Genomic DNA, 19740 nt, shown 5'->3' with positions numbered 1-19740 from the left:
TTTTCGAGAAAGTCTGGAAAATTTACAGGACGTAAAACCAAAAACAATGCTCCCAAACTAGAAGAGAAGCCAGCCCTGAAGCTACAGGCTACCTGTAACTATCGGGCACACCCGTGGAACCTTGGTTTTCAGAGCTGAGTAGATGGTGAGGAGCTGGAACTGATATTCTCTGCCAAGCCAGAATCCCAAGGACCTAACCCTAATTGAAAGAGTAACCTAAGGAAAAATCAATCTGCTGGCAAATGGAGCTGACAAGGAAATCTGTCTTACCTCAAGCATTGATTGGAATGAATAAAAAAGAGTCTTTCCTAAGAATCTGCCATCATAAGCCTGCCCCATTCAGCATCAGAGTTTGAATTTATTCTCTCTTTCCAAGCAAAGTTCTACACAGACGGTGAATCTGAAGGGCTTCTATGTTGGCAGCACTCCAACGTGCCTGGCATTGGTAAACATAAACCCCATCTGTGGGACTGTCCTGATCCAGGTCCCCCAGGGTTCTCAAACATGAGGATGTAATTAGAAATTACCATAGGGAAGTAGGCCCATGAGTGAGTCAAGTAAAACAAACCATAACAGCATTGAACAACCCCAAGTATTTCATTTAGATTGAACAACACAAAACATAAAAGAAAAATGATTAAAATGTTTTTAAAATAAAACAGGAAACTGAAATGTAAGCAAAGAACAACTACTATTGGAAATAGAAATGAAAAAATTCAAGAGAGTTTAAAATGTCACTGGGTGGAATGAAGAGCAAATTAGTCACAGTTGGAAAAAGAAAGTATTGAACTAGATGATAGATCTGAGGAAATTACCTGCCATGCAACAAAGAGATGAAAAGATTAAAAATATGGCTGGGCGCGGTGGCTCAAACCTGTAATTCCAGCACTTTGGGAGGCTGAGACAGGCGGATCACAAGGTCAGGAGATCGAGACCATCCTGGCTAACACAATGAAACCCCGTCTCTACTAAAAATACAAAAAACTAGCCGGGCGAGGTGTCGGGCGCCTGTAGTTCCAGCTACTTGGGAGGCTGAGGCAGGAGAATGGCATAAACCTGGGAGGCGGAGCTTGCAGTGAGCTGAGATCCGGCCACTGCACTCCAGCCTGGACTACAGAGCGAGATTCCGTCTCAAAAAAAAAAAAAAAAAAGATTAAAAATATGAAAGAGAAGTTTAGAGACATAGAAGAGAGAACATAAAGGTCCAAGCTACACATAATTGGGTTTTCAGCTGGGCGCGGTGGCTCACGCCTGTAATCCCAGCACTTTGGGAGGCTGAGGCAGGTGGCTCACCTGAGGTCAGGAGTTCATGACCAGCTTGGCCAACATAGTGAAACCCCGTCTCTACTAAAAATACAAAAAAATTAGCTGGGTGTGGTGGTGGGCGCCTGTAATCCCAGCTACTCAGGAGGCTGAGGCGGGAGAACTGCTTGAGCCCGGGAGGCGGAGGTTGCAGTGAGCCGAGATCGCACCATTGCACTCCAGCCTGGGCAACAAGAGCGAAACTCCGTCTATAACAAAAAGACAAACAAAAAAAGGGGTTTCAGTGGGAAATGAAAAGAGAGGATAACGAAAGTGGTATCTTCAGAGATAAAGGCTAAACAGTTTCCAAAATTCAACAAAGACATATTCTCAGAAGCTCAACCTTTTCAAAAGACAAGGGAGCTGCCTTCAGGAGGCCTCAGAATCTAGGAAAAGGAGCAAGACTCATCAATAATACAAGAGCAACGCACTATTGGCACTGACACCCATGTACAGGTGGGTAATGGGGACAGTGCGATCAACTCTGCCAGGTGCAGAGAGGGGAGGGCGGGAAAGGTGCTTAGGATGCCAGCTGGTTAAATATGAAGTAACTCATTTTATGGTATGCTCCTTGCCTTCATTTTTAAAATAATGATTATCTGTCCATGACTACATGTAACATGTTCAGCTTAAAGAGCAATTAAAAAATGAGCACCCATGAAATCCCCATCTAGCTTGGGAAAGGGACCATTAACAGCACATTTGAAGCTCTTGTGTGCGTCTCCCTGACTACATACCCCACCCCACCAAAACCACTCTCCTAACGTTGAGATGAAATATTCTCTTGCTTTGATTCATAGCTTTACCACATGCACGTATATCTTTAAAAACCATAGTTTTAGGCCTGGCACAGTGGCTCATGCCTGTAATCCCAGCACTTTTGGAGGCCAAGGTGGGTGGATCACTTGAGGTCAGGAGTTTGAGACCAGCCTAGCCAACATGGTGAAACTCTGGTCTCTACTAAAAATATAAAATATTGGCCGGGCGTGGTGGTGCACACCTGTAATCCCAGCTATTTGGGAGGCTGAGGCAGGAGAATCTCTTGAACCCAGAGGCAAAGGTTGTAGTGAGCTGAGATCATGCCACTGCACTCCAGCCTGGGCAACAGGGCGAGAATCTGTCTCAAAAAACAAAACACAAACTCATAGTTTTACCTAACATGCAGATTTACAATGGTGAATTAGCACATGTAGGGTCTGGCCCTCTACCTTCCTGACCCAGATACTCAATCTTTTTAGCGTCCTGCTGTTAATCAGCCCAGGGAGGTTGTCTCATGATCATATAATATACAAGAAATTGAAGTTTAAGCTGGAAAGCCAATTTATTATTTTACATTGAAGTAACAGTCATACAAATTAGATGTTAAGATAGGTTCTCTCTCTCTCTCTCTCTCTCTCTGTGTGTGTGTGTGTGTGTGTATATATATACACACATATATATATGTGTATATATATATATGTGTGTGTGTGTGTGTGTGTGTGTATATATATATATTCCTCCCCTGATATACATGGGCAGCAACTTTTAGTCCAAAAGTTGCTTGGCAAGCGTGGTGTAATTTCTGATCAAACCACTGTAAGTGTTAGATCTCAGGAAGGGTCCCACAGCATGAGTCATTTCAGATACAAATACCTGCCCACAGCCAGCCACACCAGCAGGATCACAGCTCTCAAAAGCTATCTCTTCCACTGAACAGGTAATTTGGCCTAATTTCTGGTTTTCCTAACTAACACAGTGTAGAGTCCACTTTCTTCCTTCTGCCACATACATTCTCTTCTTTTTTGATCTAGGGACAATTCAGTCTTATTCTAGCCGGGGAGCCATTCTGTGTCTTTAAGACAACTTTGCCCATTTCCGATCTCATCTATTGTGTTTAACTCTCCTTTTCCTTCACTTCCAACTTCCCAGGGGGCATTTATTGCTACCCTCATTGTAGCAACATAAATTCCTCCAACAGAAATCCAGCAATCAAAAAGCTTAAGGAAAAAAAGTTTTTGATTTGAAAGGTGTCAGGAATGGTTTTCTGGACAAACACCTCACCATTACAACAGCATTCAGCTAACCTTCTTGGCCTCCTTGGCAGGCCGTTTTCCTTTCATACACAAGACAAAACTACATTGGGAAAAAGTGTTCTTTGTGAGCAGGTTCACGGGAACCGAAGTCTGACAAAGCTTTCTTTATGAGCTTCCCTTAGTAGGTCAAAGCTTAACCTTCAGTAGAAACCACTAGCATACCAAATAATTGATCCGAAATATTTTGAAATATTTAAGAAGATCAAATATGAATTCATTCAATTCTTAAGAATGGTTTCACTATTTTCCTCCTTTTACTAACAAAGAACAACTGTTTAATGTTTGAATACTAATACAACTTTTTAATGATCTGGAAGTTAAACAAAGACATCTGCTTTTCTGGAATAATTTTCTTAACTCCATAGAACAAAACCAAGTAGGGAATATCCACTGGAGTTGAAGGAAGAAGCCTAAAGCTGGGGACTCTATCATTAGAGAAGACCTGAAGGAGAAAGAGACAAGGCAAATTCCCGGTAAAGGAAACAATTACACTGACAGCAGAAACTCAGCAGTCAAGATACAGTGGCATTAGCACTTTAAAGTGCTCAGACAAAAAAACCATATGAAGTGAGGTAGGGATCCAGTTTCATTTTTCTCCCCATTCATAACCAACTGTTCCACACTATTTACTGAAAAAGACTTCGTCGTATCACCTTTGCAGTGACTCAAATATCCATACATATGGGTCTTCTGACTTCTCTAATCTGTTCCAATGATCTATGTATCTTTTTGTGTGCTAATACCACACTCTCTTAATTACTAAAGCTTTAGAAGTCTGGTTACCCAATAGCAACTTCTCCCATTTGCTTCCTCTTTTCCACTAGTATGACTACAATTTCATATACATTTTTAAATCAGCTTATCTTATCTTATTTATTTATTTGTTAAGATGGAGACTTGCTCTGTCACCCAGGCTGGAGTGCAGTGCCATAATCTCAGCTCGCTGCAACCTCTGCCTCCCAGGTTCAAGTGATTCTCCTGCCTCAGCCTCCTAAGTAGCTGGGATGACAGGTGTGTGCCACCACACCTGGCTAATTTTTGTATTTTTATTTTTATTTTTTAAATTTTTATTTATTTTTTTGAGATGGAGTTTCACTCTTGTCGCCCAGGCGGGAGTGCAGTGGCGTGATCTTGGCTCACTGCAGCCTCCATCTCCCGGGTTCAAGTGATTCTCCGGCCCCAACCTCCTGAGTAGCTGGGACTATAGGCACCCACCACCATGCCCAGCTAATGTTTGTATTTTTAGTAGAGATGGGGTTTTACCACACTGGCCAGGCTGGTCTCAAACTCCTGACCCCAAGTGATCCACCTGCCTCGGCCTCCCAAAGTGCTGGGATTACAGGTGTGAGCCACCACACCTGGCCAGCTTGTTTTTTTAAATTAATATTTTTAAAAAAACCTGTTGGAGTCAGGCACGGTGGCTCACCCCTGTAATCCCAGCACTTTGGGAGGCCGAGGCAGGTGGATCACGAGGTCAGGAGATGCAGACCATCCTGGCTAACATGGTGAAACTCCGTCTCTACTAAAATTACAAAAAGTAGCCGGGTGTGGTGGTGGGCGCCTGTGGTCCTAGCTACTCAGGAGGCTGAGGCAGGAGAATGGCGTGAACCCGGGAGGCAGAGCTTGCAGTGAGCTGAGATCACGCCACTGCACTCCAGCCTGGGTGACAGAGCGAGACTCCGTCTCAAAAAAAAAAAAAAAAAAAAAACTGTTGGAATTAAGTTGAACTTAGGTAAATTTAGGGAGAATAGACATCTAATAAAATGTATTTTTTTTTCCTAAGAGTCACTGTTAAAAACATTTGAAAGCAAATTTTCCAGCAACCAATGAATGGAAGCAATCCATGCTAAGAAGGACACCAGTGAAGCCCTGTATGGTAATGTTACCAACAAACCAGAACATAGACATCACAGGCTCCTCATCACTGGACCGAAGAGTTACTCCCACAGGGAAAGACAATGGGGGGCACTGGGCAAATGCACCTTGGCTGCTACGGTGAGACAAAAACTCTCCTTTCTGCACCTCTTTAAAATATGTCTAGAAAATATTAGTCAATGAAACATTTGTAACATTCTGAAGCATGACTTTCCTGAATGCAAAATATCCAAGACATGTTTCAGGCTCAGGGCCTTTCCCTTCTGTCTTCTTGGAATACAGACAGTCAGTATGGTGTGCTGGTCATGCTCTTTAGGTCTTTGTTCCAACTGTCACCTTCTCCCTGGAATTCTATTTAAAACTGCAACAACCTGGCCGGGCACGGTGGCTCACGCCTAGTAATCCCAGCACTTTGGGAGGCCAAGGCAGGATCACCTGAAGTCAGGAGTTTGAGACTAGCTTGGCCAACATGGAGAAATCCCGTTTCTACCAAAAATTAGCCAGGTGTGGTGGTAGGCACCTGTAATGCCAGCCACTGAGGAGGCTTAGGCAGGAGAATTGCTTGAACCCCGGAGGCGGGGGCTGCAGTGAGCCGAGATGGGCCATTGCCCTCCAGCCTGGGTGACAGAGCGAAACTCCATGTAAAAAAAAAAAAAAACAAAAACAACAAAAAAACTGCAACCACCCTACTTGGCACTCCTTATCCTCCTCTCTGGTTTATTTTCCCCTTGGCACTTCCCCTCATCTTGTTTATTTGTTTATATATCTGGCCGACTTCTCTTACTTTTCTGCTTCTTCCTGTTAGACTGTAAGCTCCAAGAGGGCAGAGATTGCTTATTGTGTTCTTTACCGCAGCTTCACGACCTTTGGGATGGGCACATACTGAGCACTCAGTAAATACTTGTTGAATTAATTCACGGAAGAGGTGCAGAAATGCAAATTATTACAGCATTCCACCACCAGGTATCATGCCGTGGTTTGTGCAAAGACAGCTCAGAAGGCAAACCCATGAAATCTCATTAGCTTGTTGAATACTAAGGAAAAGGGATCATATGTTTAACTTCAAAACAGAACATTAGAAACTCAGGTCAAGTAGTCTTTTTGGTCTATGCTTACACATGTCAGACCCATATATTTAACACATTTTTAACATTTTTGTACTTGTTATTAGCTCCTTGCAACATTTTTTCAGTGCTTTTGGCACTAGGTAAGAAGAATCTGTGTTTCCATCTGCCCTCTCCCACTAACTTCTGTAGAAAAAAACGGTTTCCAAAGCACTATTCTTGAAAAAACATGCAAGGCTATATTTACCACAGAGAAGGTCTGCTTTCCTCTTTAGGAAACATAACTTCATTTAAAAACACAATCTTTCAATCATGCCATACATGGATTTGAGCATAAACTTTTTATCTATCTTCCCATAAAATCTTAGATTTTCCCTAGTTAATCCATCTTTATCTTTTCACGTGGACATTCCAAAGAGACCATGAATCTGTATTCCATTACCTTGAAATTCAAAGACTGCACAGAGGACCTGCCTCCTCTCACAGGAAGCGAGCACAATGGTTAGGTAATCAGAGATATGTGCCTGGAAGCAGGAATCTTAGAATTTCTTTATCTATAAAAAGTGGGGATTACACCAAATGATTCTAAGACCCAGCCAGCTCTCATGATGAAAATGACAACATCATCATAAATGTTTAATTCACCTCTGGGGTTAAACCACTAATAACTGGCAGCCAAAGCTCAAAACAAATCTTTGTGTTGTTGTGTTTATGTGTGTAATATGTACCAAAAATTTCTAGTAATTCCACAGTAAAGTTTTAAAAATATATAATTCCCTTTCACTCTTCCTCCCTCAGCCCATCCCTTTCTCAATCCCTACCTAGAGTCAAATAATCATTGTGAAAATTCCTTCATATCTTTTCCCATGTGTTTACATACAGGTATACAGCTTTGTTTCCAAGCTCTAATCTTCTAACTCTAAATTCTACATTCTTGCCAAAAAAAATTTTTATTTCATTTTATTTTTGAGACAGAGCCTCGCTCTGTGGTCCAGGCTGGAGTGCGGTGGCACAATCTCCACTCACTGCAACCTCCGCCTCCTGGGTTCAAGTGATTCTCCAGCCTCAGTCTCCTGAGTAGCTGGGATTACAGGCGTGTGCCACCACGTGCTGCTAATTTTTATATTTTTAGTAGAGACAGGGTTTTGCCATGTTGTTCAGGCTGGTCTCCAACTCCTGAGCTCAAAATGATCTGCCTGCCTCGGACTACCAAAGTGCTGGGATTATAGGCGTGAGCCACCGTGCCTGGACAAGAAGTTTTATTTTATACCTCCCTTGTGATTCTCCACAATTATAAGTTTGATATTCAATATACAATGGGTATTCAAAACATGCTGTTGATACTCAGGGCCACCAAGTATGGATTTTGGCCCCAGCAAAGTACATTTATTTCCAAATGTTAATATTTTAGATTTTAAAAGTTTTTGTAGGTGCAAAGTAGGCATATATATTTATGGGTGAAATACATTTAAAAGATAACCAGCTAAAATGTTTTTTTGTTGTCGTTGAGGCAGGGCCTCATTGTTGCCCAGGCTAGAGTGCAGTGGCTTGATCTCGGCTCACTACGATCTCGACCTCCTGGGCTCAAGTGATCCTCCCACCTCAGTCTCCTGAGTAGCTGGGACTACAGGCGCACGCCATCACATCTGAATAATTTTTGTATTATTTCATAGCGATGGGGGTCTTGCTGTATTGCCAAGGCTAGTCCCAAACTCCTGAGCTCAAGCTGTCTGTCTGCCTCGGCCTCCCAAAGTGCTGGGATTACAGGTGTGTGCCACCACGCCTGGACTAGCTAAAATCTTTACATGGGATTCTCCCAGAGTCCCCCTCTATGTTGCTGTTTCCAGTAATTTGTACCAGCTTCCCTCAATCTCTGGTAGAGCCTGTGGATGCTGTTCCACCACATCACATTCCTTCAGAGCTCACGCGACTCACCATATCTGCTATGGTTTAGATGTGGTTTGTCCTTGCCAAAATTTATGTTGAAGTTTGATCCCCAAAGTGGCAGTGCTGGGAGGTGGGGCCTAGTGGAAGGTGTCTGGGCCATGGTGATAGATCCCTCATGGATAGATTAATGCCCTCCTCATGGGTGAATGAGTACTCACTCTCCAAGGACTGGATTAGTTTCCAAGACAGCAGGTGGTTAAAAAGAGTCTGGTTTCCTTGCACAAGGATGGCACACAAATTTGTGAAGCACTCCATACTAAAAGAAAAAGAGCCAGGTGCAGTGGGTCATGCCTGTAATCCCAGCACTTCGGGAAGCTGAGGCAGGCGATCACCTGAGGTCAGGAGTTTGAGATCAGCCTGGCCAACACAGTGAAACCCTGTCTCTACCAAAACTACAAAAATTAGCTAGAGGTGGTGGCGCACACCTGTAATCCCAGCCACTCAGAAGGCTGAGGCAGGAGAACTGCTGGAACCCAGGAGGCAGAGATTGCAGTGAGCCGAAATTGCACCATTGCACTCCAGTCAGGGCAACAAGAGTAAAACTCTGTCTCAAAAAAAAAAAAAAAAAAAAAAAGGAAAGGAAAAGAAAACGAGTCTGGCATCCTTGGTTCTCGTCTTGCTTCCTCTCTTGCCATGTGATCTTTTTTTTTTTTTTTTTTTTTTGAGACGGAGTCTTGCTCTGTTGTTACCCAGGCTGGAATGCAGTGGTGCAATCTCGGCACCTCTGCCTCCTGGATTCAAGCGATTCTCCTGCCTCAGCCTCCTGAGTAGCTGGGATTACAGGCGCCCGCCACCATGCCTGGCTAATTTTTCTATTCTGGGGAGCAATAAACTTCAACTTTAGTATTTTCTTTTTAATTTGGTGGCTGAAAATATTTAAATATTTACACAGTTTTTCTAAAAGACAATACGGGGCTGGGAGCAGTGACTCACGCCTGTAATCCCAGCACTTTAGGACGCTGAGGCGGGTGGATCATTTGAGATCAGGAGTTTGAATCCAGCCTGGCCACCATGGTAAAACCCTATCTCTACTAAAAATACAAAAATTAGCCGGGCATGGTGGCAGGTGCCTGTAATTTCAGCTACTCAGGAGGCTGAGGCAGGAGAATCATTTGAACCCAGGAGGTGGAGACTGCAGTGAGCCAAGATCATTCCACTGCACTCCAGCCTGGGTGACAGAGTGAGACTCTGCCTCAAAAAAAAAAAAAAAAAGGACGATACAATGGTGATCAATGAGACACATGTGCTTTATGAAAAACTGGGTTGTAACTGCAACCTGAGTAAGGAGTCCAAATTCCACTAAAGCATATAAACCTTACTGCCAGAGGTTACTTAATATTGAATTAAAACCCAAGGAGCTAGCAAAACTACTCTGTAGAAGTCAAAACCACTCTGTGTTAGAAGTCAGAATAGTTACCTTGGGGAGGGTTAATGATTGGGAGGTAGCACAAGAGAATCTTCTAGGGTGCTGGAAATGTTCTGTATCTTGAACTGGGTGATTAAACAGGCATACACATATAAATTTATCACATTGTACAATTAAGATCTGCAGGCTGGGCACAGTGGCTCACGCCTGTAATCCCAGCACTTTGGGAGGCCGAGGTGAGTGGATCATCTGAGGTCTGGTGTTTGAGACCAGCCTGGCCAACATGGTGAAACCCCATCTCTACTAAAAATACAAAAAATTAGCCGGGCGTGGTGGCAGGCGCCTGTAATCCCAGCTACTTGGGAGGCTGAGGCAGGAGAATCACTTGAACCCGGCGGGTAGAGGTTGCAGTAAGCCGAGATCGTGCCATTGCACTCCAGCCTGGGCAACAAGAGCAAAACTCCGTCTCAAAAAAAAAAAAAATGCAAACTTTGTGTAAATTATATTTTAATAAAAAAATGAAAAAACAAAGAAAGCCTAGTCTAGTCTGAATGTGTTGAGGTATGTTTTCTAACTCAGGACATGGTCCATATTGATGAATGTTCCATGTGCACTTGTAAAGAATGTATATTCAGCTGCTGTTGGGCAGAGTGTTCTATAAATGTGAATTAGACCAAGCTGGCTGATGATGTTGCTCAGCTCTTCTGTATCCCGTTGGTTTTCTGTCTACTACTTCTATTATTGAGAGAGGAATACTGAAGTCTCCACATGTAATTGCAGATCAGTCAATTTCTGCTTCATGTATTGTGTGAAGCTCTGTTGTTAAGGGACATAATACATGTAGGATGGCTGTGTCTTCTTTGTAAACTAACCTGTTGTTATGTAATGTCTTTTTTATCCCTGGTTATTTCTTTGCACAGAAGAAAACCTTGATATTAATATAGCCACTTCAACTTTGTTTCTTTTTTTTTTTGAAACGGAGTTTCACTCTTATTGCCCAGGCTGGAGTGCAATGGCACGATCTTGGCTCACTGCAACCTCTGCCTCCCAGGTTCAAGCAATTCTCCGCCTCAGCCTCCTGAGTAGCTGGGATTACATGAGTCTGCCACCATGCCTGGCTAATTTTTGTATTTTGAGTAGAGGTGGCGTTTCACCATGTTGGCCAGGCTGGTCTCGAACTCTTGACATCACATGATCCACCCGCCTCAGCCTCCCAAAGTGCTGGTATTACAGGCATGAGCCACTGTGCCAGGCTGCCACTCCAATTTTCCATTGATTAGTGTTAACATGAGGTATCTTCTTCCACCTTTTTACTTTCAGCCTACCTGTATCATTATATCTGAATTGAATTTCTTACAGACAACATACAGTTGGTTCATCATTTTATACCCATCCTGACAATTTCTGTCTTTTAATAGACGTATTTAGATCATTTGCATTTAACGTAACTATTGGTATATTTTGATTTAGGTTATCATTTTATTTGTTTTGTCTGTTCTTTCTGTTTTACCTTCCTGTTTCCCCTTTCCTGCTCTCCTCTGAGTTGTTTCAACATTTTTGGAATTTCATTTTGATACATCTACCTCATCTTAGAGTAGTTGCTCTAGGGATTACAATACATATATACGTAATTTTTCAAAGTCTACTTAGAATCAACATTATACCTCTTCAAGAAGAATGTACAAATGTGTAGGGTACCTTACTCTCCCTTACTTATGTTGTACTTGTCTTAGATATTACTACAGCTACAACCGTTAAAATTTGATCAGTTATAATTTTTGTTTTCAACTGTCAAATATATTTTAAAAAACTCAATAGGGGAAAAATCATCTATTGCATTTATTCCCCAGGTATTTACCATTCTTCATTCTTGACGTACAGAGTTCCCTTCTGTCTAAAGAACTTCATTTAGCAATGACTTTAGAGCAGGTCGGCTGGCAACAACCCTCTTAAGTTTCCTTCATCTGATAATACTTTCATTTCACCTGCTTTCTTGATAGGTATTTTCACTGAGTAAAGAATTCTGGGTTGACAATTCTCTCAGAACTTTATTTTTCAGATGGAGTCTCACTCTGTCGCCCAGGCTGGAGTGCAGTGGCATGATCTTAGCTCACTGCAGCCTCTGCCTCCCGGATTCAAGCAATTCTCATGCCTCAGCCTTCTGAGTAGCTGGGATTACAGGCATGAGCCACCACACCCAGCTAATTTTTGTATTTTTAGTAGAGATGGGGCTCTCACCATGTTGGCCAGGTTGGTCTCGAACTCCCGACCTCAAGTGATCCACCTGCCTCAGCCTCCCAAAGTTCTGGAATTACAGGTGTGAGCCACCATGCCTGGCCTCTCAGCACTTTAAAAATGTGCTACTATCGGCCGGGCGCGATGGCTCATAGCTGTAATCCCAGCATCTTGGGAGGCCGAGGGGAGTGGATCACCTGACATCAGGAGTTTGAGACCAGCCTGAACAACACAGTGAAACCCCGTCTCTACTAAAACCAGAAAAATTAGCTGAGCATGGTGGCATGTGCCTGTAATCCCAGCTACTACGGAGGGTGAGGCAGGAGAGTTGTTTGAACCCAGGAGGCGGAGGTTGCAGTGAGCCGAAATCGTGTCACTGCGCTCCAGCCTGGGCAACAAGAGCAAAACTCTCCCAAAAACCAACAAACAAAAAAAAGCCAGACGCGGTGGCTCACGCCTGTAATCCCAGCATTTTGGGAGGCTGAGGCAGGTGGATCATGAGGTTAGGAGATCGAGACCATCCTGGCGAACACGGTGAAACCCCCTCTCCACTAAAAATACAAAAAAATTAGCCAGGTGTGGTGGCAGGCGCTTGTATTCCCAGCTACTCGGGAGACTGAGGCATGAGAATTGCTTGAACTCGGGAGGTGGAGGTTGCAGTGAGCCGAGATCGCACCACTGCACTCCAGCCTGGGCAACAGAGCGAGACTCCATCTCAAAACAAAACAAAAACAAAAAACCAAAAAAATGCTACTGTCTTCCAGCTTCCATGGTTTCTGATACGGTTTGGCTATGTCCTCACCCAAATTTCATCTTGAACTGTAGTTCCCATAACCTCCACATGTCGTAGGAGGGACCACGTAGAGATAATTGAATAACGGGTACGGTTTCCCCCATCCTGTTCTCGTGACAGTGAGCCCTGTGAAGAGGTGCCTTCCACCATGACTGTACATTTCCTGAGGCCTCCCCAGCCATGTGCAACTGTGAGTCAATAAAACCTCTTTTCTTTATAAATTATAGAGGCTTGGGTATTTCTTCATAGCAGCGTGAGAATGGGCTAATACAGCTTCTGATGAGAAATCCACAGTCATTTAAATCATTGTTCCTCTACAGGTAATAAGTCATTTTTCTCTGGCTATTTTTAAGATTTTTATATTTAGCAGTTTGACTATGATGCCTCTGTGCATGGATTTCTTTGATTTATCTTGTTGGGATTCATCGCTGGATTCACAAGTCTTCCTTATAAGTGTTTGAAGCATTTGAGAGATTTCAGACATATTAAACTCATAACTACAGTTTGAAAGATTATGTAATGGTTTTAAATGTTTGGGGAATTTGATCAGTCAAATCCGTGAGCTATTACTCAAAGAGAAGAAATAGCAGTAGTTCTAATTTTTATACAAAAAATATTAATACACAGCCAGGTGTGGTGGCTCACGCCTATAATCACAGCACTTTGGGAAGCTGAGGCAGATGGATCACCTGACGTCAGGAGTTCGAGACCAGCCTGGCCAACATGGTGAAACACTGTCTCTACTAAAAATACAAAAATTAGCTGGGTGCGATAGCGGGTGCCTGTAATCCCAACTGCTCTGGAGGCTGAGGCAGGAAAATTGCTCGAACCTGGGAGGTGGAAGTTGCAGTGAGCCGAGATCATGCCATTGCACTCCAGCCTGGGCAACAAGAGTGAAACTGTCTCAAAAAAAAGAAAAAAAAAAAAAAAACACACACCAAAAAAACCCCCCAAAATTAATACAGACCCTAGAGACAGTCTGCCCAAGTTCACATGAAGGTGCTGCCATTTACTACCAGCCAACCTCAGGCAAGTCACCTACCCTCTCTCCACCAGCTGTCTCCTTAGTAAATGAGGAAGATAATAATAACATCTGCCTCAGAGAGTTTTTGTGAGGATAAAATGAGTTAATATATGTCTGTCCAAGAAACACAGCAAGAAGGAAAAAATAATTTTTTAAAAAATTTAAAAAAGATATTTTTAAAGAATAATGTCTGACACATGGAAAGGGCTGTACGTGTACCAACCATTTTTATTATTTTAAAATGAGCACAGAAGCTTAAGTTAGTTAGGTTTTAAAACTTTAATATATTGAATATTGATTAAAACACAAGTATCTGTAAACATTTCTTAGACACGAAAGCTGTATCTTGGTCCATAAAAGCCCCCTAACCACAGACAGAATAGAGTCCCACGTGGTAGAAGCCACAACTCAGTCAACTTTGAGTCTCTCACAAAAGTGATGTACTCAATAAACTACAGATACTGACTAAACGGGTGAATTACATTACAGTTCTCCAATAGTTGGTGCCAGCCACAACACGGTCAAATAACATCTCCACCAATATCTACAATACACAGAAATGCCTGAGTCCACAGCACTGCAGAAACAGATTGGTCAGGATCCCAGTGCTATAGGAGAGACCTCCGCTAAGAGGTGCATATTCTGGCAATGAGCCAATATTCATATAAATACTTTTCTCATAATAATTTCAAGAGAAGAACTAGAGATTATTCAAAACTTTGAAAAACAGGCATATGCCTGCTCCTGTAAACACTCAGGAAAAAAAATGTCTGCTTTCAAAGTGTTATAGTAAGTTTTAAATACTAAAATGTTCTCTCTTTTTTTTTTTTTTTAAGATGGAGTCTCACAGTGTCACCCAGGCTGGAGTGCAGTGGTGTGGTCTTGGCTCACTGCAACCTCCACCTCCCAGGTTTAAGCAATTCTCCTGTCTCAGCCTCCTGAGTAACTGGGACTAAGGTGCATGCCACCACACCCAGCTAATTTTTATATTTTTAGTAGAGATGGGGTTTCACCATATTGGTCAAGGCTGGTCTTGAACTCCTGACCTCAGGTGATGTTCTCTTTTAAAGTGATGTTAGGCCAGGTGTGGTGGCTCATGCCTGTAATCCTAGAATTTTGGGAGGCCAAGGCAGGAGGACTGCTTGAGCCGAGGAGTTCAAGACCAGCCCGGGCAACATAGTGAAACCATGTCTCTACAGACAAAACAAAAATTAGCTGGCTGTGGCAGTCATCCCTGTGGTCCTAGCTACTCAGGAAGCTGAAGCAAAAGGATCACCTGAGCCCAGGAGTTTGAGGCTACAATGAGCTGTGACTGTCCCACTGCACTCCAGGCCGGACAACAGAACGAGACTCTGTCTCAAATAAACAAATAAAGTGATGTTAGATTTTTGGAGGCAGGAAAAAGTTAAAAACACCAATGTTTTTAGTTATATTCCACTTCAGCTAAAGATAGTTTTAAAGTATTGTTTGAGTGAGGTATTACGGCCATGTTCTGGCAAATCAGAAGTAAATTATCTCATCCTAGAACACAAGCATGTTAAGCGTCAACTATAGCTCGTGCCTCCTCGGGTGAAAAGCAAAGCAAGACTCACCTCGAAGTTGTACTTCCTCATCTGGTTGAGGTGCCGGCAGTACAGATAGAGCATGCCGATGCTGCTGCCCACTGCGATGTAGTCCCCATTGGTGTCGAGGGCCGTGAGATAGACCACGATAGAGCGGAAACCCTTCTGGATCTTTGTCGGAATGGCATTGAGGAGATAGTACAACGGGCAGAACTCTCTGAATGTAACAGGCTCTGATATCGATGCCATGGCCAAAGTTTCCACAGACGATCTTCACGCAGGAAAATAAATGTTTATTTGTCATCTAGGGAAACCTGGGGGCTACAGAACAAAGCATTACAATCCTTTCAATACCTAGTCATGGCAAAAAAGAAGTATGTTTAATAATGGGAACATGGAACTTTTAGGCAGGTAAACATTATAGCTGGAGCTTAAGTAAATAGAGAAAGTAAACAGGTGTCATGAAGATCACTTTTGAGCATTTTAACTCAAAATGCACTTCAGTATGTTCTGACCTCTATGATTTATGTTGCAGTGAATGCCGCGGAGGAGTGGCAAGAATAAAACACAAAACAGTTCTTACTCCCGAGTAGCTCATGATCTAGACAGGGAGGCAGATGAAACAGTGAAAAGACACAAATCCACAAGCAATGAGGTGATAATTCGTGGGTCTCCATGAGAAGAGAGAGAGATCAGTGGGCACTAGAGTGAATGTAGACAGGGCTTCACCGAACACATCCTGAACTATGGCGCCCACCAGGTTGGACAGGATATGGAAAAGAGAAACAGGAAAGACACTCTAGTAGGAGAACAGTGGGCCAATCTCAGACGCAGATATGCTGGCTGTGTTAATGAGATGGTGAAGAACAGGCGCCCTGGCCTGGCTGGATGCCCACAGCCTCCTCAGTGCTCAGAGTCCAGCCACACAGCATCTCACTCTGTTCTACACGGAGAACCACCCACTTGGCACTTTGGCTTCAAAACTTCCCTTACTAAAGATATGCAACCCTTCCATGCACGCCATCTTTCACAAAGTGCTCACTCACTCATTTAATCCTCACCCTACCTTATAAGGCAGGTAGCAACATCCCCAACTTTTAGAAGAAGGGACTGAGAGCCAGAGGGTCATGAGCCTCACTCAAGATCAAACAGCTGAGACTCGACTCTCGGTCTTTTCCCTGCAGTCCTAGGCTCTCGCCAACAGCACAGTCACAGCTCTGACATGCAGGCTGTAACAGCCCAGGCAGATGCTCTGTACCTGATTACACCTGGAGGGATATTTTAGCTCTTCAGGTTCTAAGGAGACTCCCAAGCTTCTCTCATAGAAACTTCTTGCATCACGGATTTACGGTCTCTTTGAACTGTGCGTTCTCTATTTCTACAGAGTGGACTGACCAACTTCCAATCCCTCTTCTGATCAAATTCATCGTTCTCACCCCGGGGCCCTTACATTGGCTGTTCCGTCCACTTGGAATGTTCTGTCTCTACTGAGTTTTTCCTCCTTCTCAACTGTGCCCTCTTTCATGAGCCATACTTGACTGCTCCTCCCTCCACTGAGTTCTCTCTCTGTCACCTCCCCCTGTTTTACTTTCTCTACACAGTCCCTTTCTTCTTCTTCTTTTTTTTTTTTTTTTTGAGACACAGTCTCGCTGTGACCCAGGCTGGAGAGCAATAGCAAGATAATGGCTCACTGAAGCCTCAAACTCCTGGGCTCAAGTTGAACCTCCTGCCTCCACCTCCCATGTAGCGGGGACTACAGGAATATGCCACCACACCTGGCTAATTTTTTAACTTTTTTTGTAGAGATGAGGTCTTGCTATGTTGCCCAGGCTGGTATCAATCATTGCTCACTACAGCCTCAAGCTCCTGGGCTCAAGGGATCCTCTCGTCTCAGCCTCCCAACGTGCTTGGACTACAGGGTGCCCATAGTCCCGTGCCCGACCTATCCACACATCTCCTTTCTTTTCTCTGACTGGGTATCCGCCTGCCTGCCACCCTGACACACACACACTAGTCTGTAAGGCCCCTAATAGCAGACCCCATATCTGCCTCACTCGCCCTTCTTTCCCCTGCACAGAGAAAAGGGCTAGGCACATCACAGGCATTCAGCAAGCATTTGTTGAATAAATGAATTAATGATGAAATAGGAAAATTTGGCCCAGGAACAGTGGCTTATGCCTGTAATCCTAGTACTTTAGGGGGCCAAGGTGGGAGAACTGCTTGAGAACAGGAGTTCACAAGCAGCCTGGGCAACATAGCAAGACTCCCACCTCAACAAAAAATATTTTAAAAAATTAGTCAGGCATGGTGCTGCATGCCTTTAGTCCTAACTACTCATGAGGCCGAAGTGGGAAGATCACGTTTTTAAAACAAATATTTCATTTTATAAAAGAGGGTTTCACTATGTTGCCCAGGCTGGTCTCCAACTCCTGGGCTCAAGTGATCCTTCCTCCTTGGCTTCCCCAAGTGCTGGGATTACAGGTATGAGCCACTGCGTTCAGCCAGGAAGATCACTTGAGCCTAGGAATTTGAGGCTGCAGTGAGCTATGACTGTGTCACTGAACTCTAGCCTGAGTGACAGAGTGAGACACTGTCTCTTAAATGAATAAATAAATAAAAGGAAAAGTTGCAAGGAAGGAATGAGTGACAAGAACGGAAGAACAAAGGCTGTGCTTTCTGGGGTCATTTCTAGTTCATTACTAGAGAAGTTTCTCTGAAAGCATAGAGCAAAAGAAAAAATATTAAATATAAAATTCTACAACATGGAATGGAAGAGCAGCAAAACATCATCTTTTCTTCAATATTGCCCCGATTCAATGCTGGGATAATAATTCCCTAAATCTGTACAGCATATCCAGTTTTCCAAGCATTTTCAGATTCTATTTTTTTTTTTTTTTTTTTTTTTTTTTTTTGAGACAGAGTCTTGCTCTGTCTCCCAGGCTGGAGTGCAGTGGCATGATCTTGGCTCACTGCAACATCCGCCTCCTGGGTTCAAGCAATTCTTCTGCCTCAGTCTCCCAAGTAGCTGGGACTACAGGCGTGTGCCACCACGCCCGGCTAATTTTTGTATTTTTTAGTAGAGACAGGGGTTTCACCACATTGGCCAGGCTGGTCTCAAACTCCTGACGCCATGATCTGCCCACTGGAGCCTCCCAAAGTGCTGGGATTACAGGCATGAGCCACTGCGCCCGGCCTTAGATTCCTATATTTCATTTGATAGTCATAATAGCCAATACAGTGAAGTAGGAAGACAGAATATACCCATGTATGAGAACTTTCTTAAAGGTAAATAAATATAATAATAATAATTGCATTCCTCTGTGATACTTATGAACCCAATCCAACCTCTTTTGCAGTAATAATAATGGGAATAGCTAATGTTTTTACAGATGCTTCTCAACTTACAATGGGGTTATGTCCCAATAAAACCATCCTAAGCTGAAAATATAAGTAAAAATACATTTAATGCACCTAACCTGCCAAACATCTTAGCTTAGTCTAGCCTAACTTAAATGTGATTAGAATACTTAAGGTAGCCTAGAGCTGGGCAAGATCACCTAACCAAAGCCTATTTTATCATAAAGTGTTGAATATCTCATGTAATTTATTTAATACCATATTGAAAGTGAAAAACAGAATGGTTGTATGGTTACTTGAAATACAATTTCTATTGAATGGTATCGTTTTCGTTCAATCTTAAAGTCAAAAAATAGTAAGTTGAAACCTTGTAAGTTGAAAACTGTCTGCACTTAATACAAACTGTTCTTAGCACATGAACCCATTAGATCCTCACCAAAAAGAGAGGAAAAAAAAAAAAAAAGACCAAGAAGTCGGCATCATAGTTACTTCCATATTTTTTTTTTTCCTGCAATCCCCAAACGTTAGACATGAATGTTCCTCCACTTCATGGGTGTGGAAATTTCTCATTCTTCTTTCCAAGGCACAGAAATAGTAAAGGCTTTGTTTCCTTAAAGAGTGCATACATACATACTCATACACACATTGATGTGCCATAATTTATTTAACTTTTTATAACAGTTATAAAGGCTCACTATCAAAAATTTGCTTTTTTTTCTGAGACTCACTCTGTCGCCCAGGCTGGAGTGCAGTGGCATGATCTTGGCTCACTGCAACCTCCGCCTCCCAGGTTCAAGCGATTCTTGTGCCTCAGCCTCCCAAGTAGCTGGGATTACAGGTGCCTGCCACTACGCCTGGCTAATTTTTGTATTTTTAGTAGAGATAGGGTTTCATCATGTTGATCATGCTGATCTTGAACTCCCGACCTCAGGTGATCCACCCACTTTGGCCTCCCAAAGTGCTGGGATTACAGGCTTGAGTCACCAAGCTTAGCCTTGCTGGGATTACAGATGTGAACCACCATGCCCGGTCTCAAAAATTTGTTAATACAGAAAAGTACAAAGAAGGCCAGTCACGGTGGCTCACACCTGTGAACCCCAGCACTTTGGGACGCCGAGGGGGGCGGATCACCTGAGGTTGAGA

At 43.1% G+C, this 19740-nt stretch overlaps 1 protein-coding gene across 6 annotated transcripts in view; it reads right to left on the bottom strand.

Annotated features, from left to right (window-relative positions):
• TECPR2 (tectonin beta-propeller repeat containing 2) overlaps positions 1-19740 on the bottom strand; it is a 134103-nt gene that overhangs the window by 104808 nt on the left and 9555 nt on the right. For all 6 annotated transcript variants that reach the window (XR_012091092.1, XM_007987899.3, XM_037984564.2 and 3 more), the window contains one exon: positions 15271-15561. Coding sequence is in view for 5 of the 6 variants with exons in the window: in XM_007987899.3 (XP_007986090.3) it covers positions 15271-15489 (219 nt within the window). In the remaining variant the exon portion in view is untranslated. The remainder of the gene's footprint in view (positions 1-15270; positions 15562-19740) is intronic.

Source organism: Chlorocebus sabaeus, chromosome 24 (genome assembly GCF_047675955.1).
Source record: "Chlorocebus sabaeus isolate Y175 chromosome 24, mChlSab1.0.hap1, whole genome shotgun sequence".
NCBI lineage: Eukaryota > Metazoa > Chordata > Mammalia > Primates > Cercopithecidae > Chlorocebus > Chlorocebus sabaeus.
This window is presented reverse-complemented; position numbering and strand designations above follow the sequence as displayed.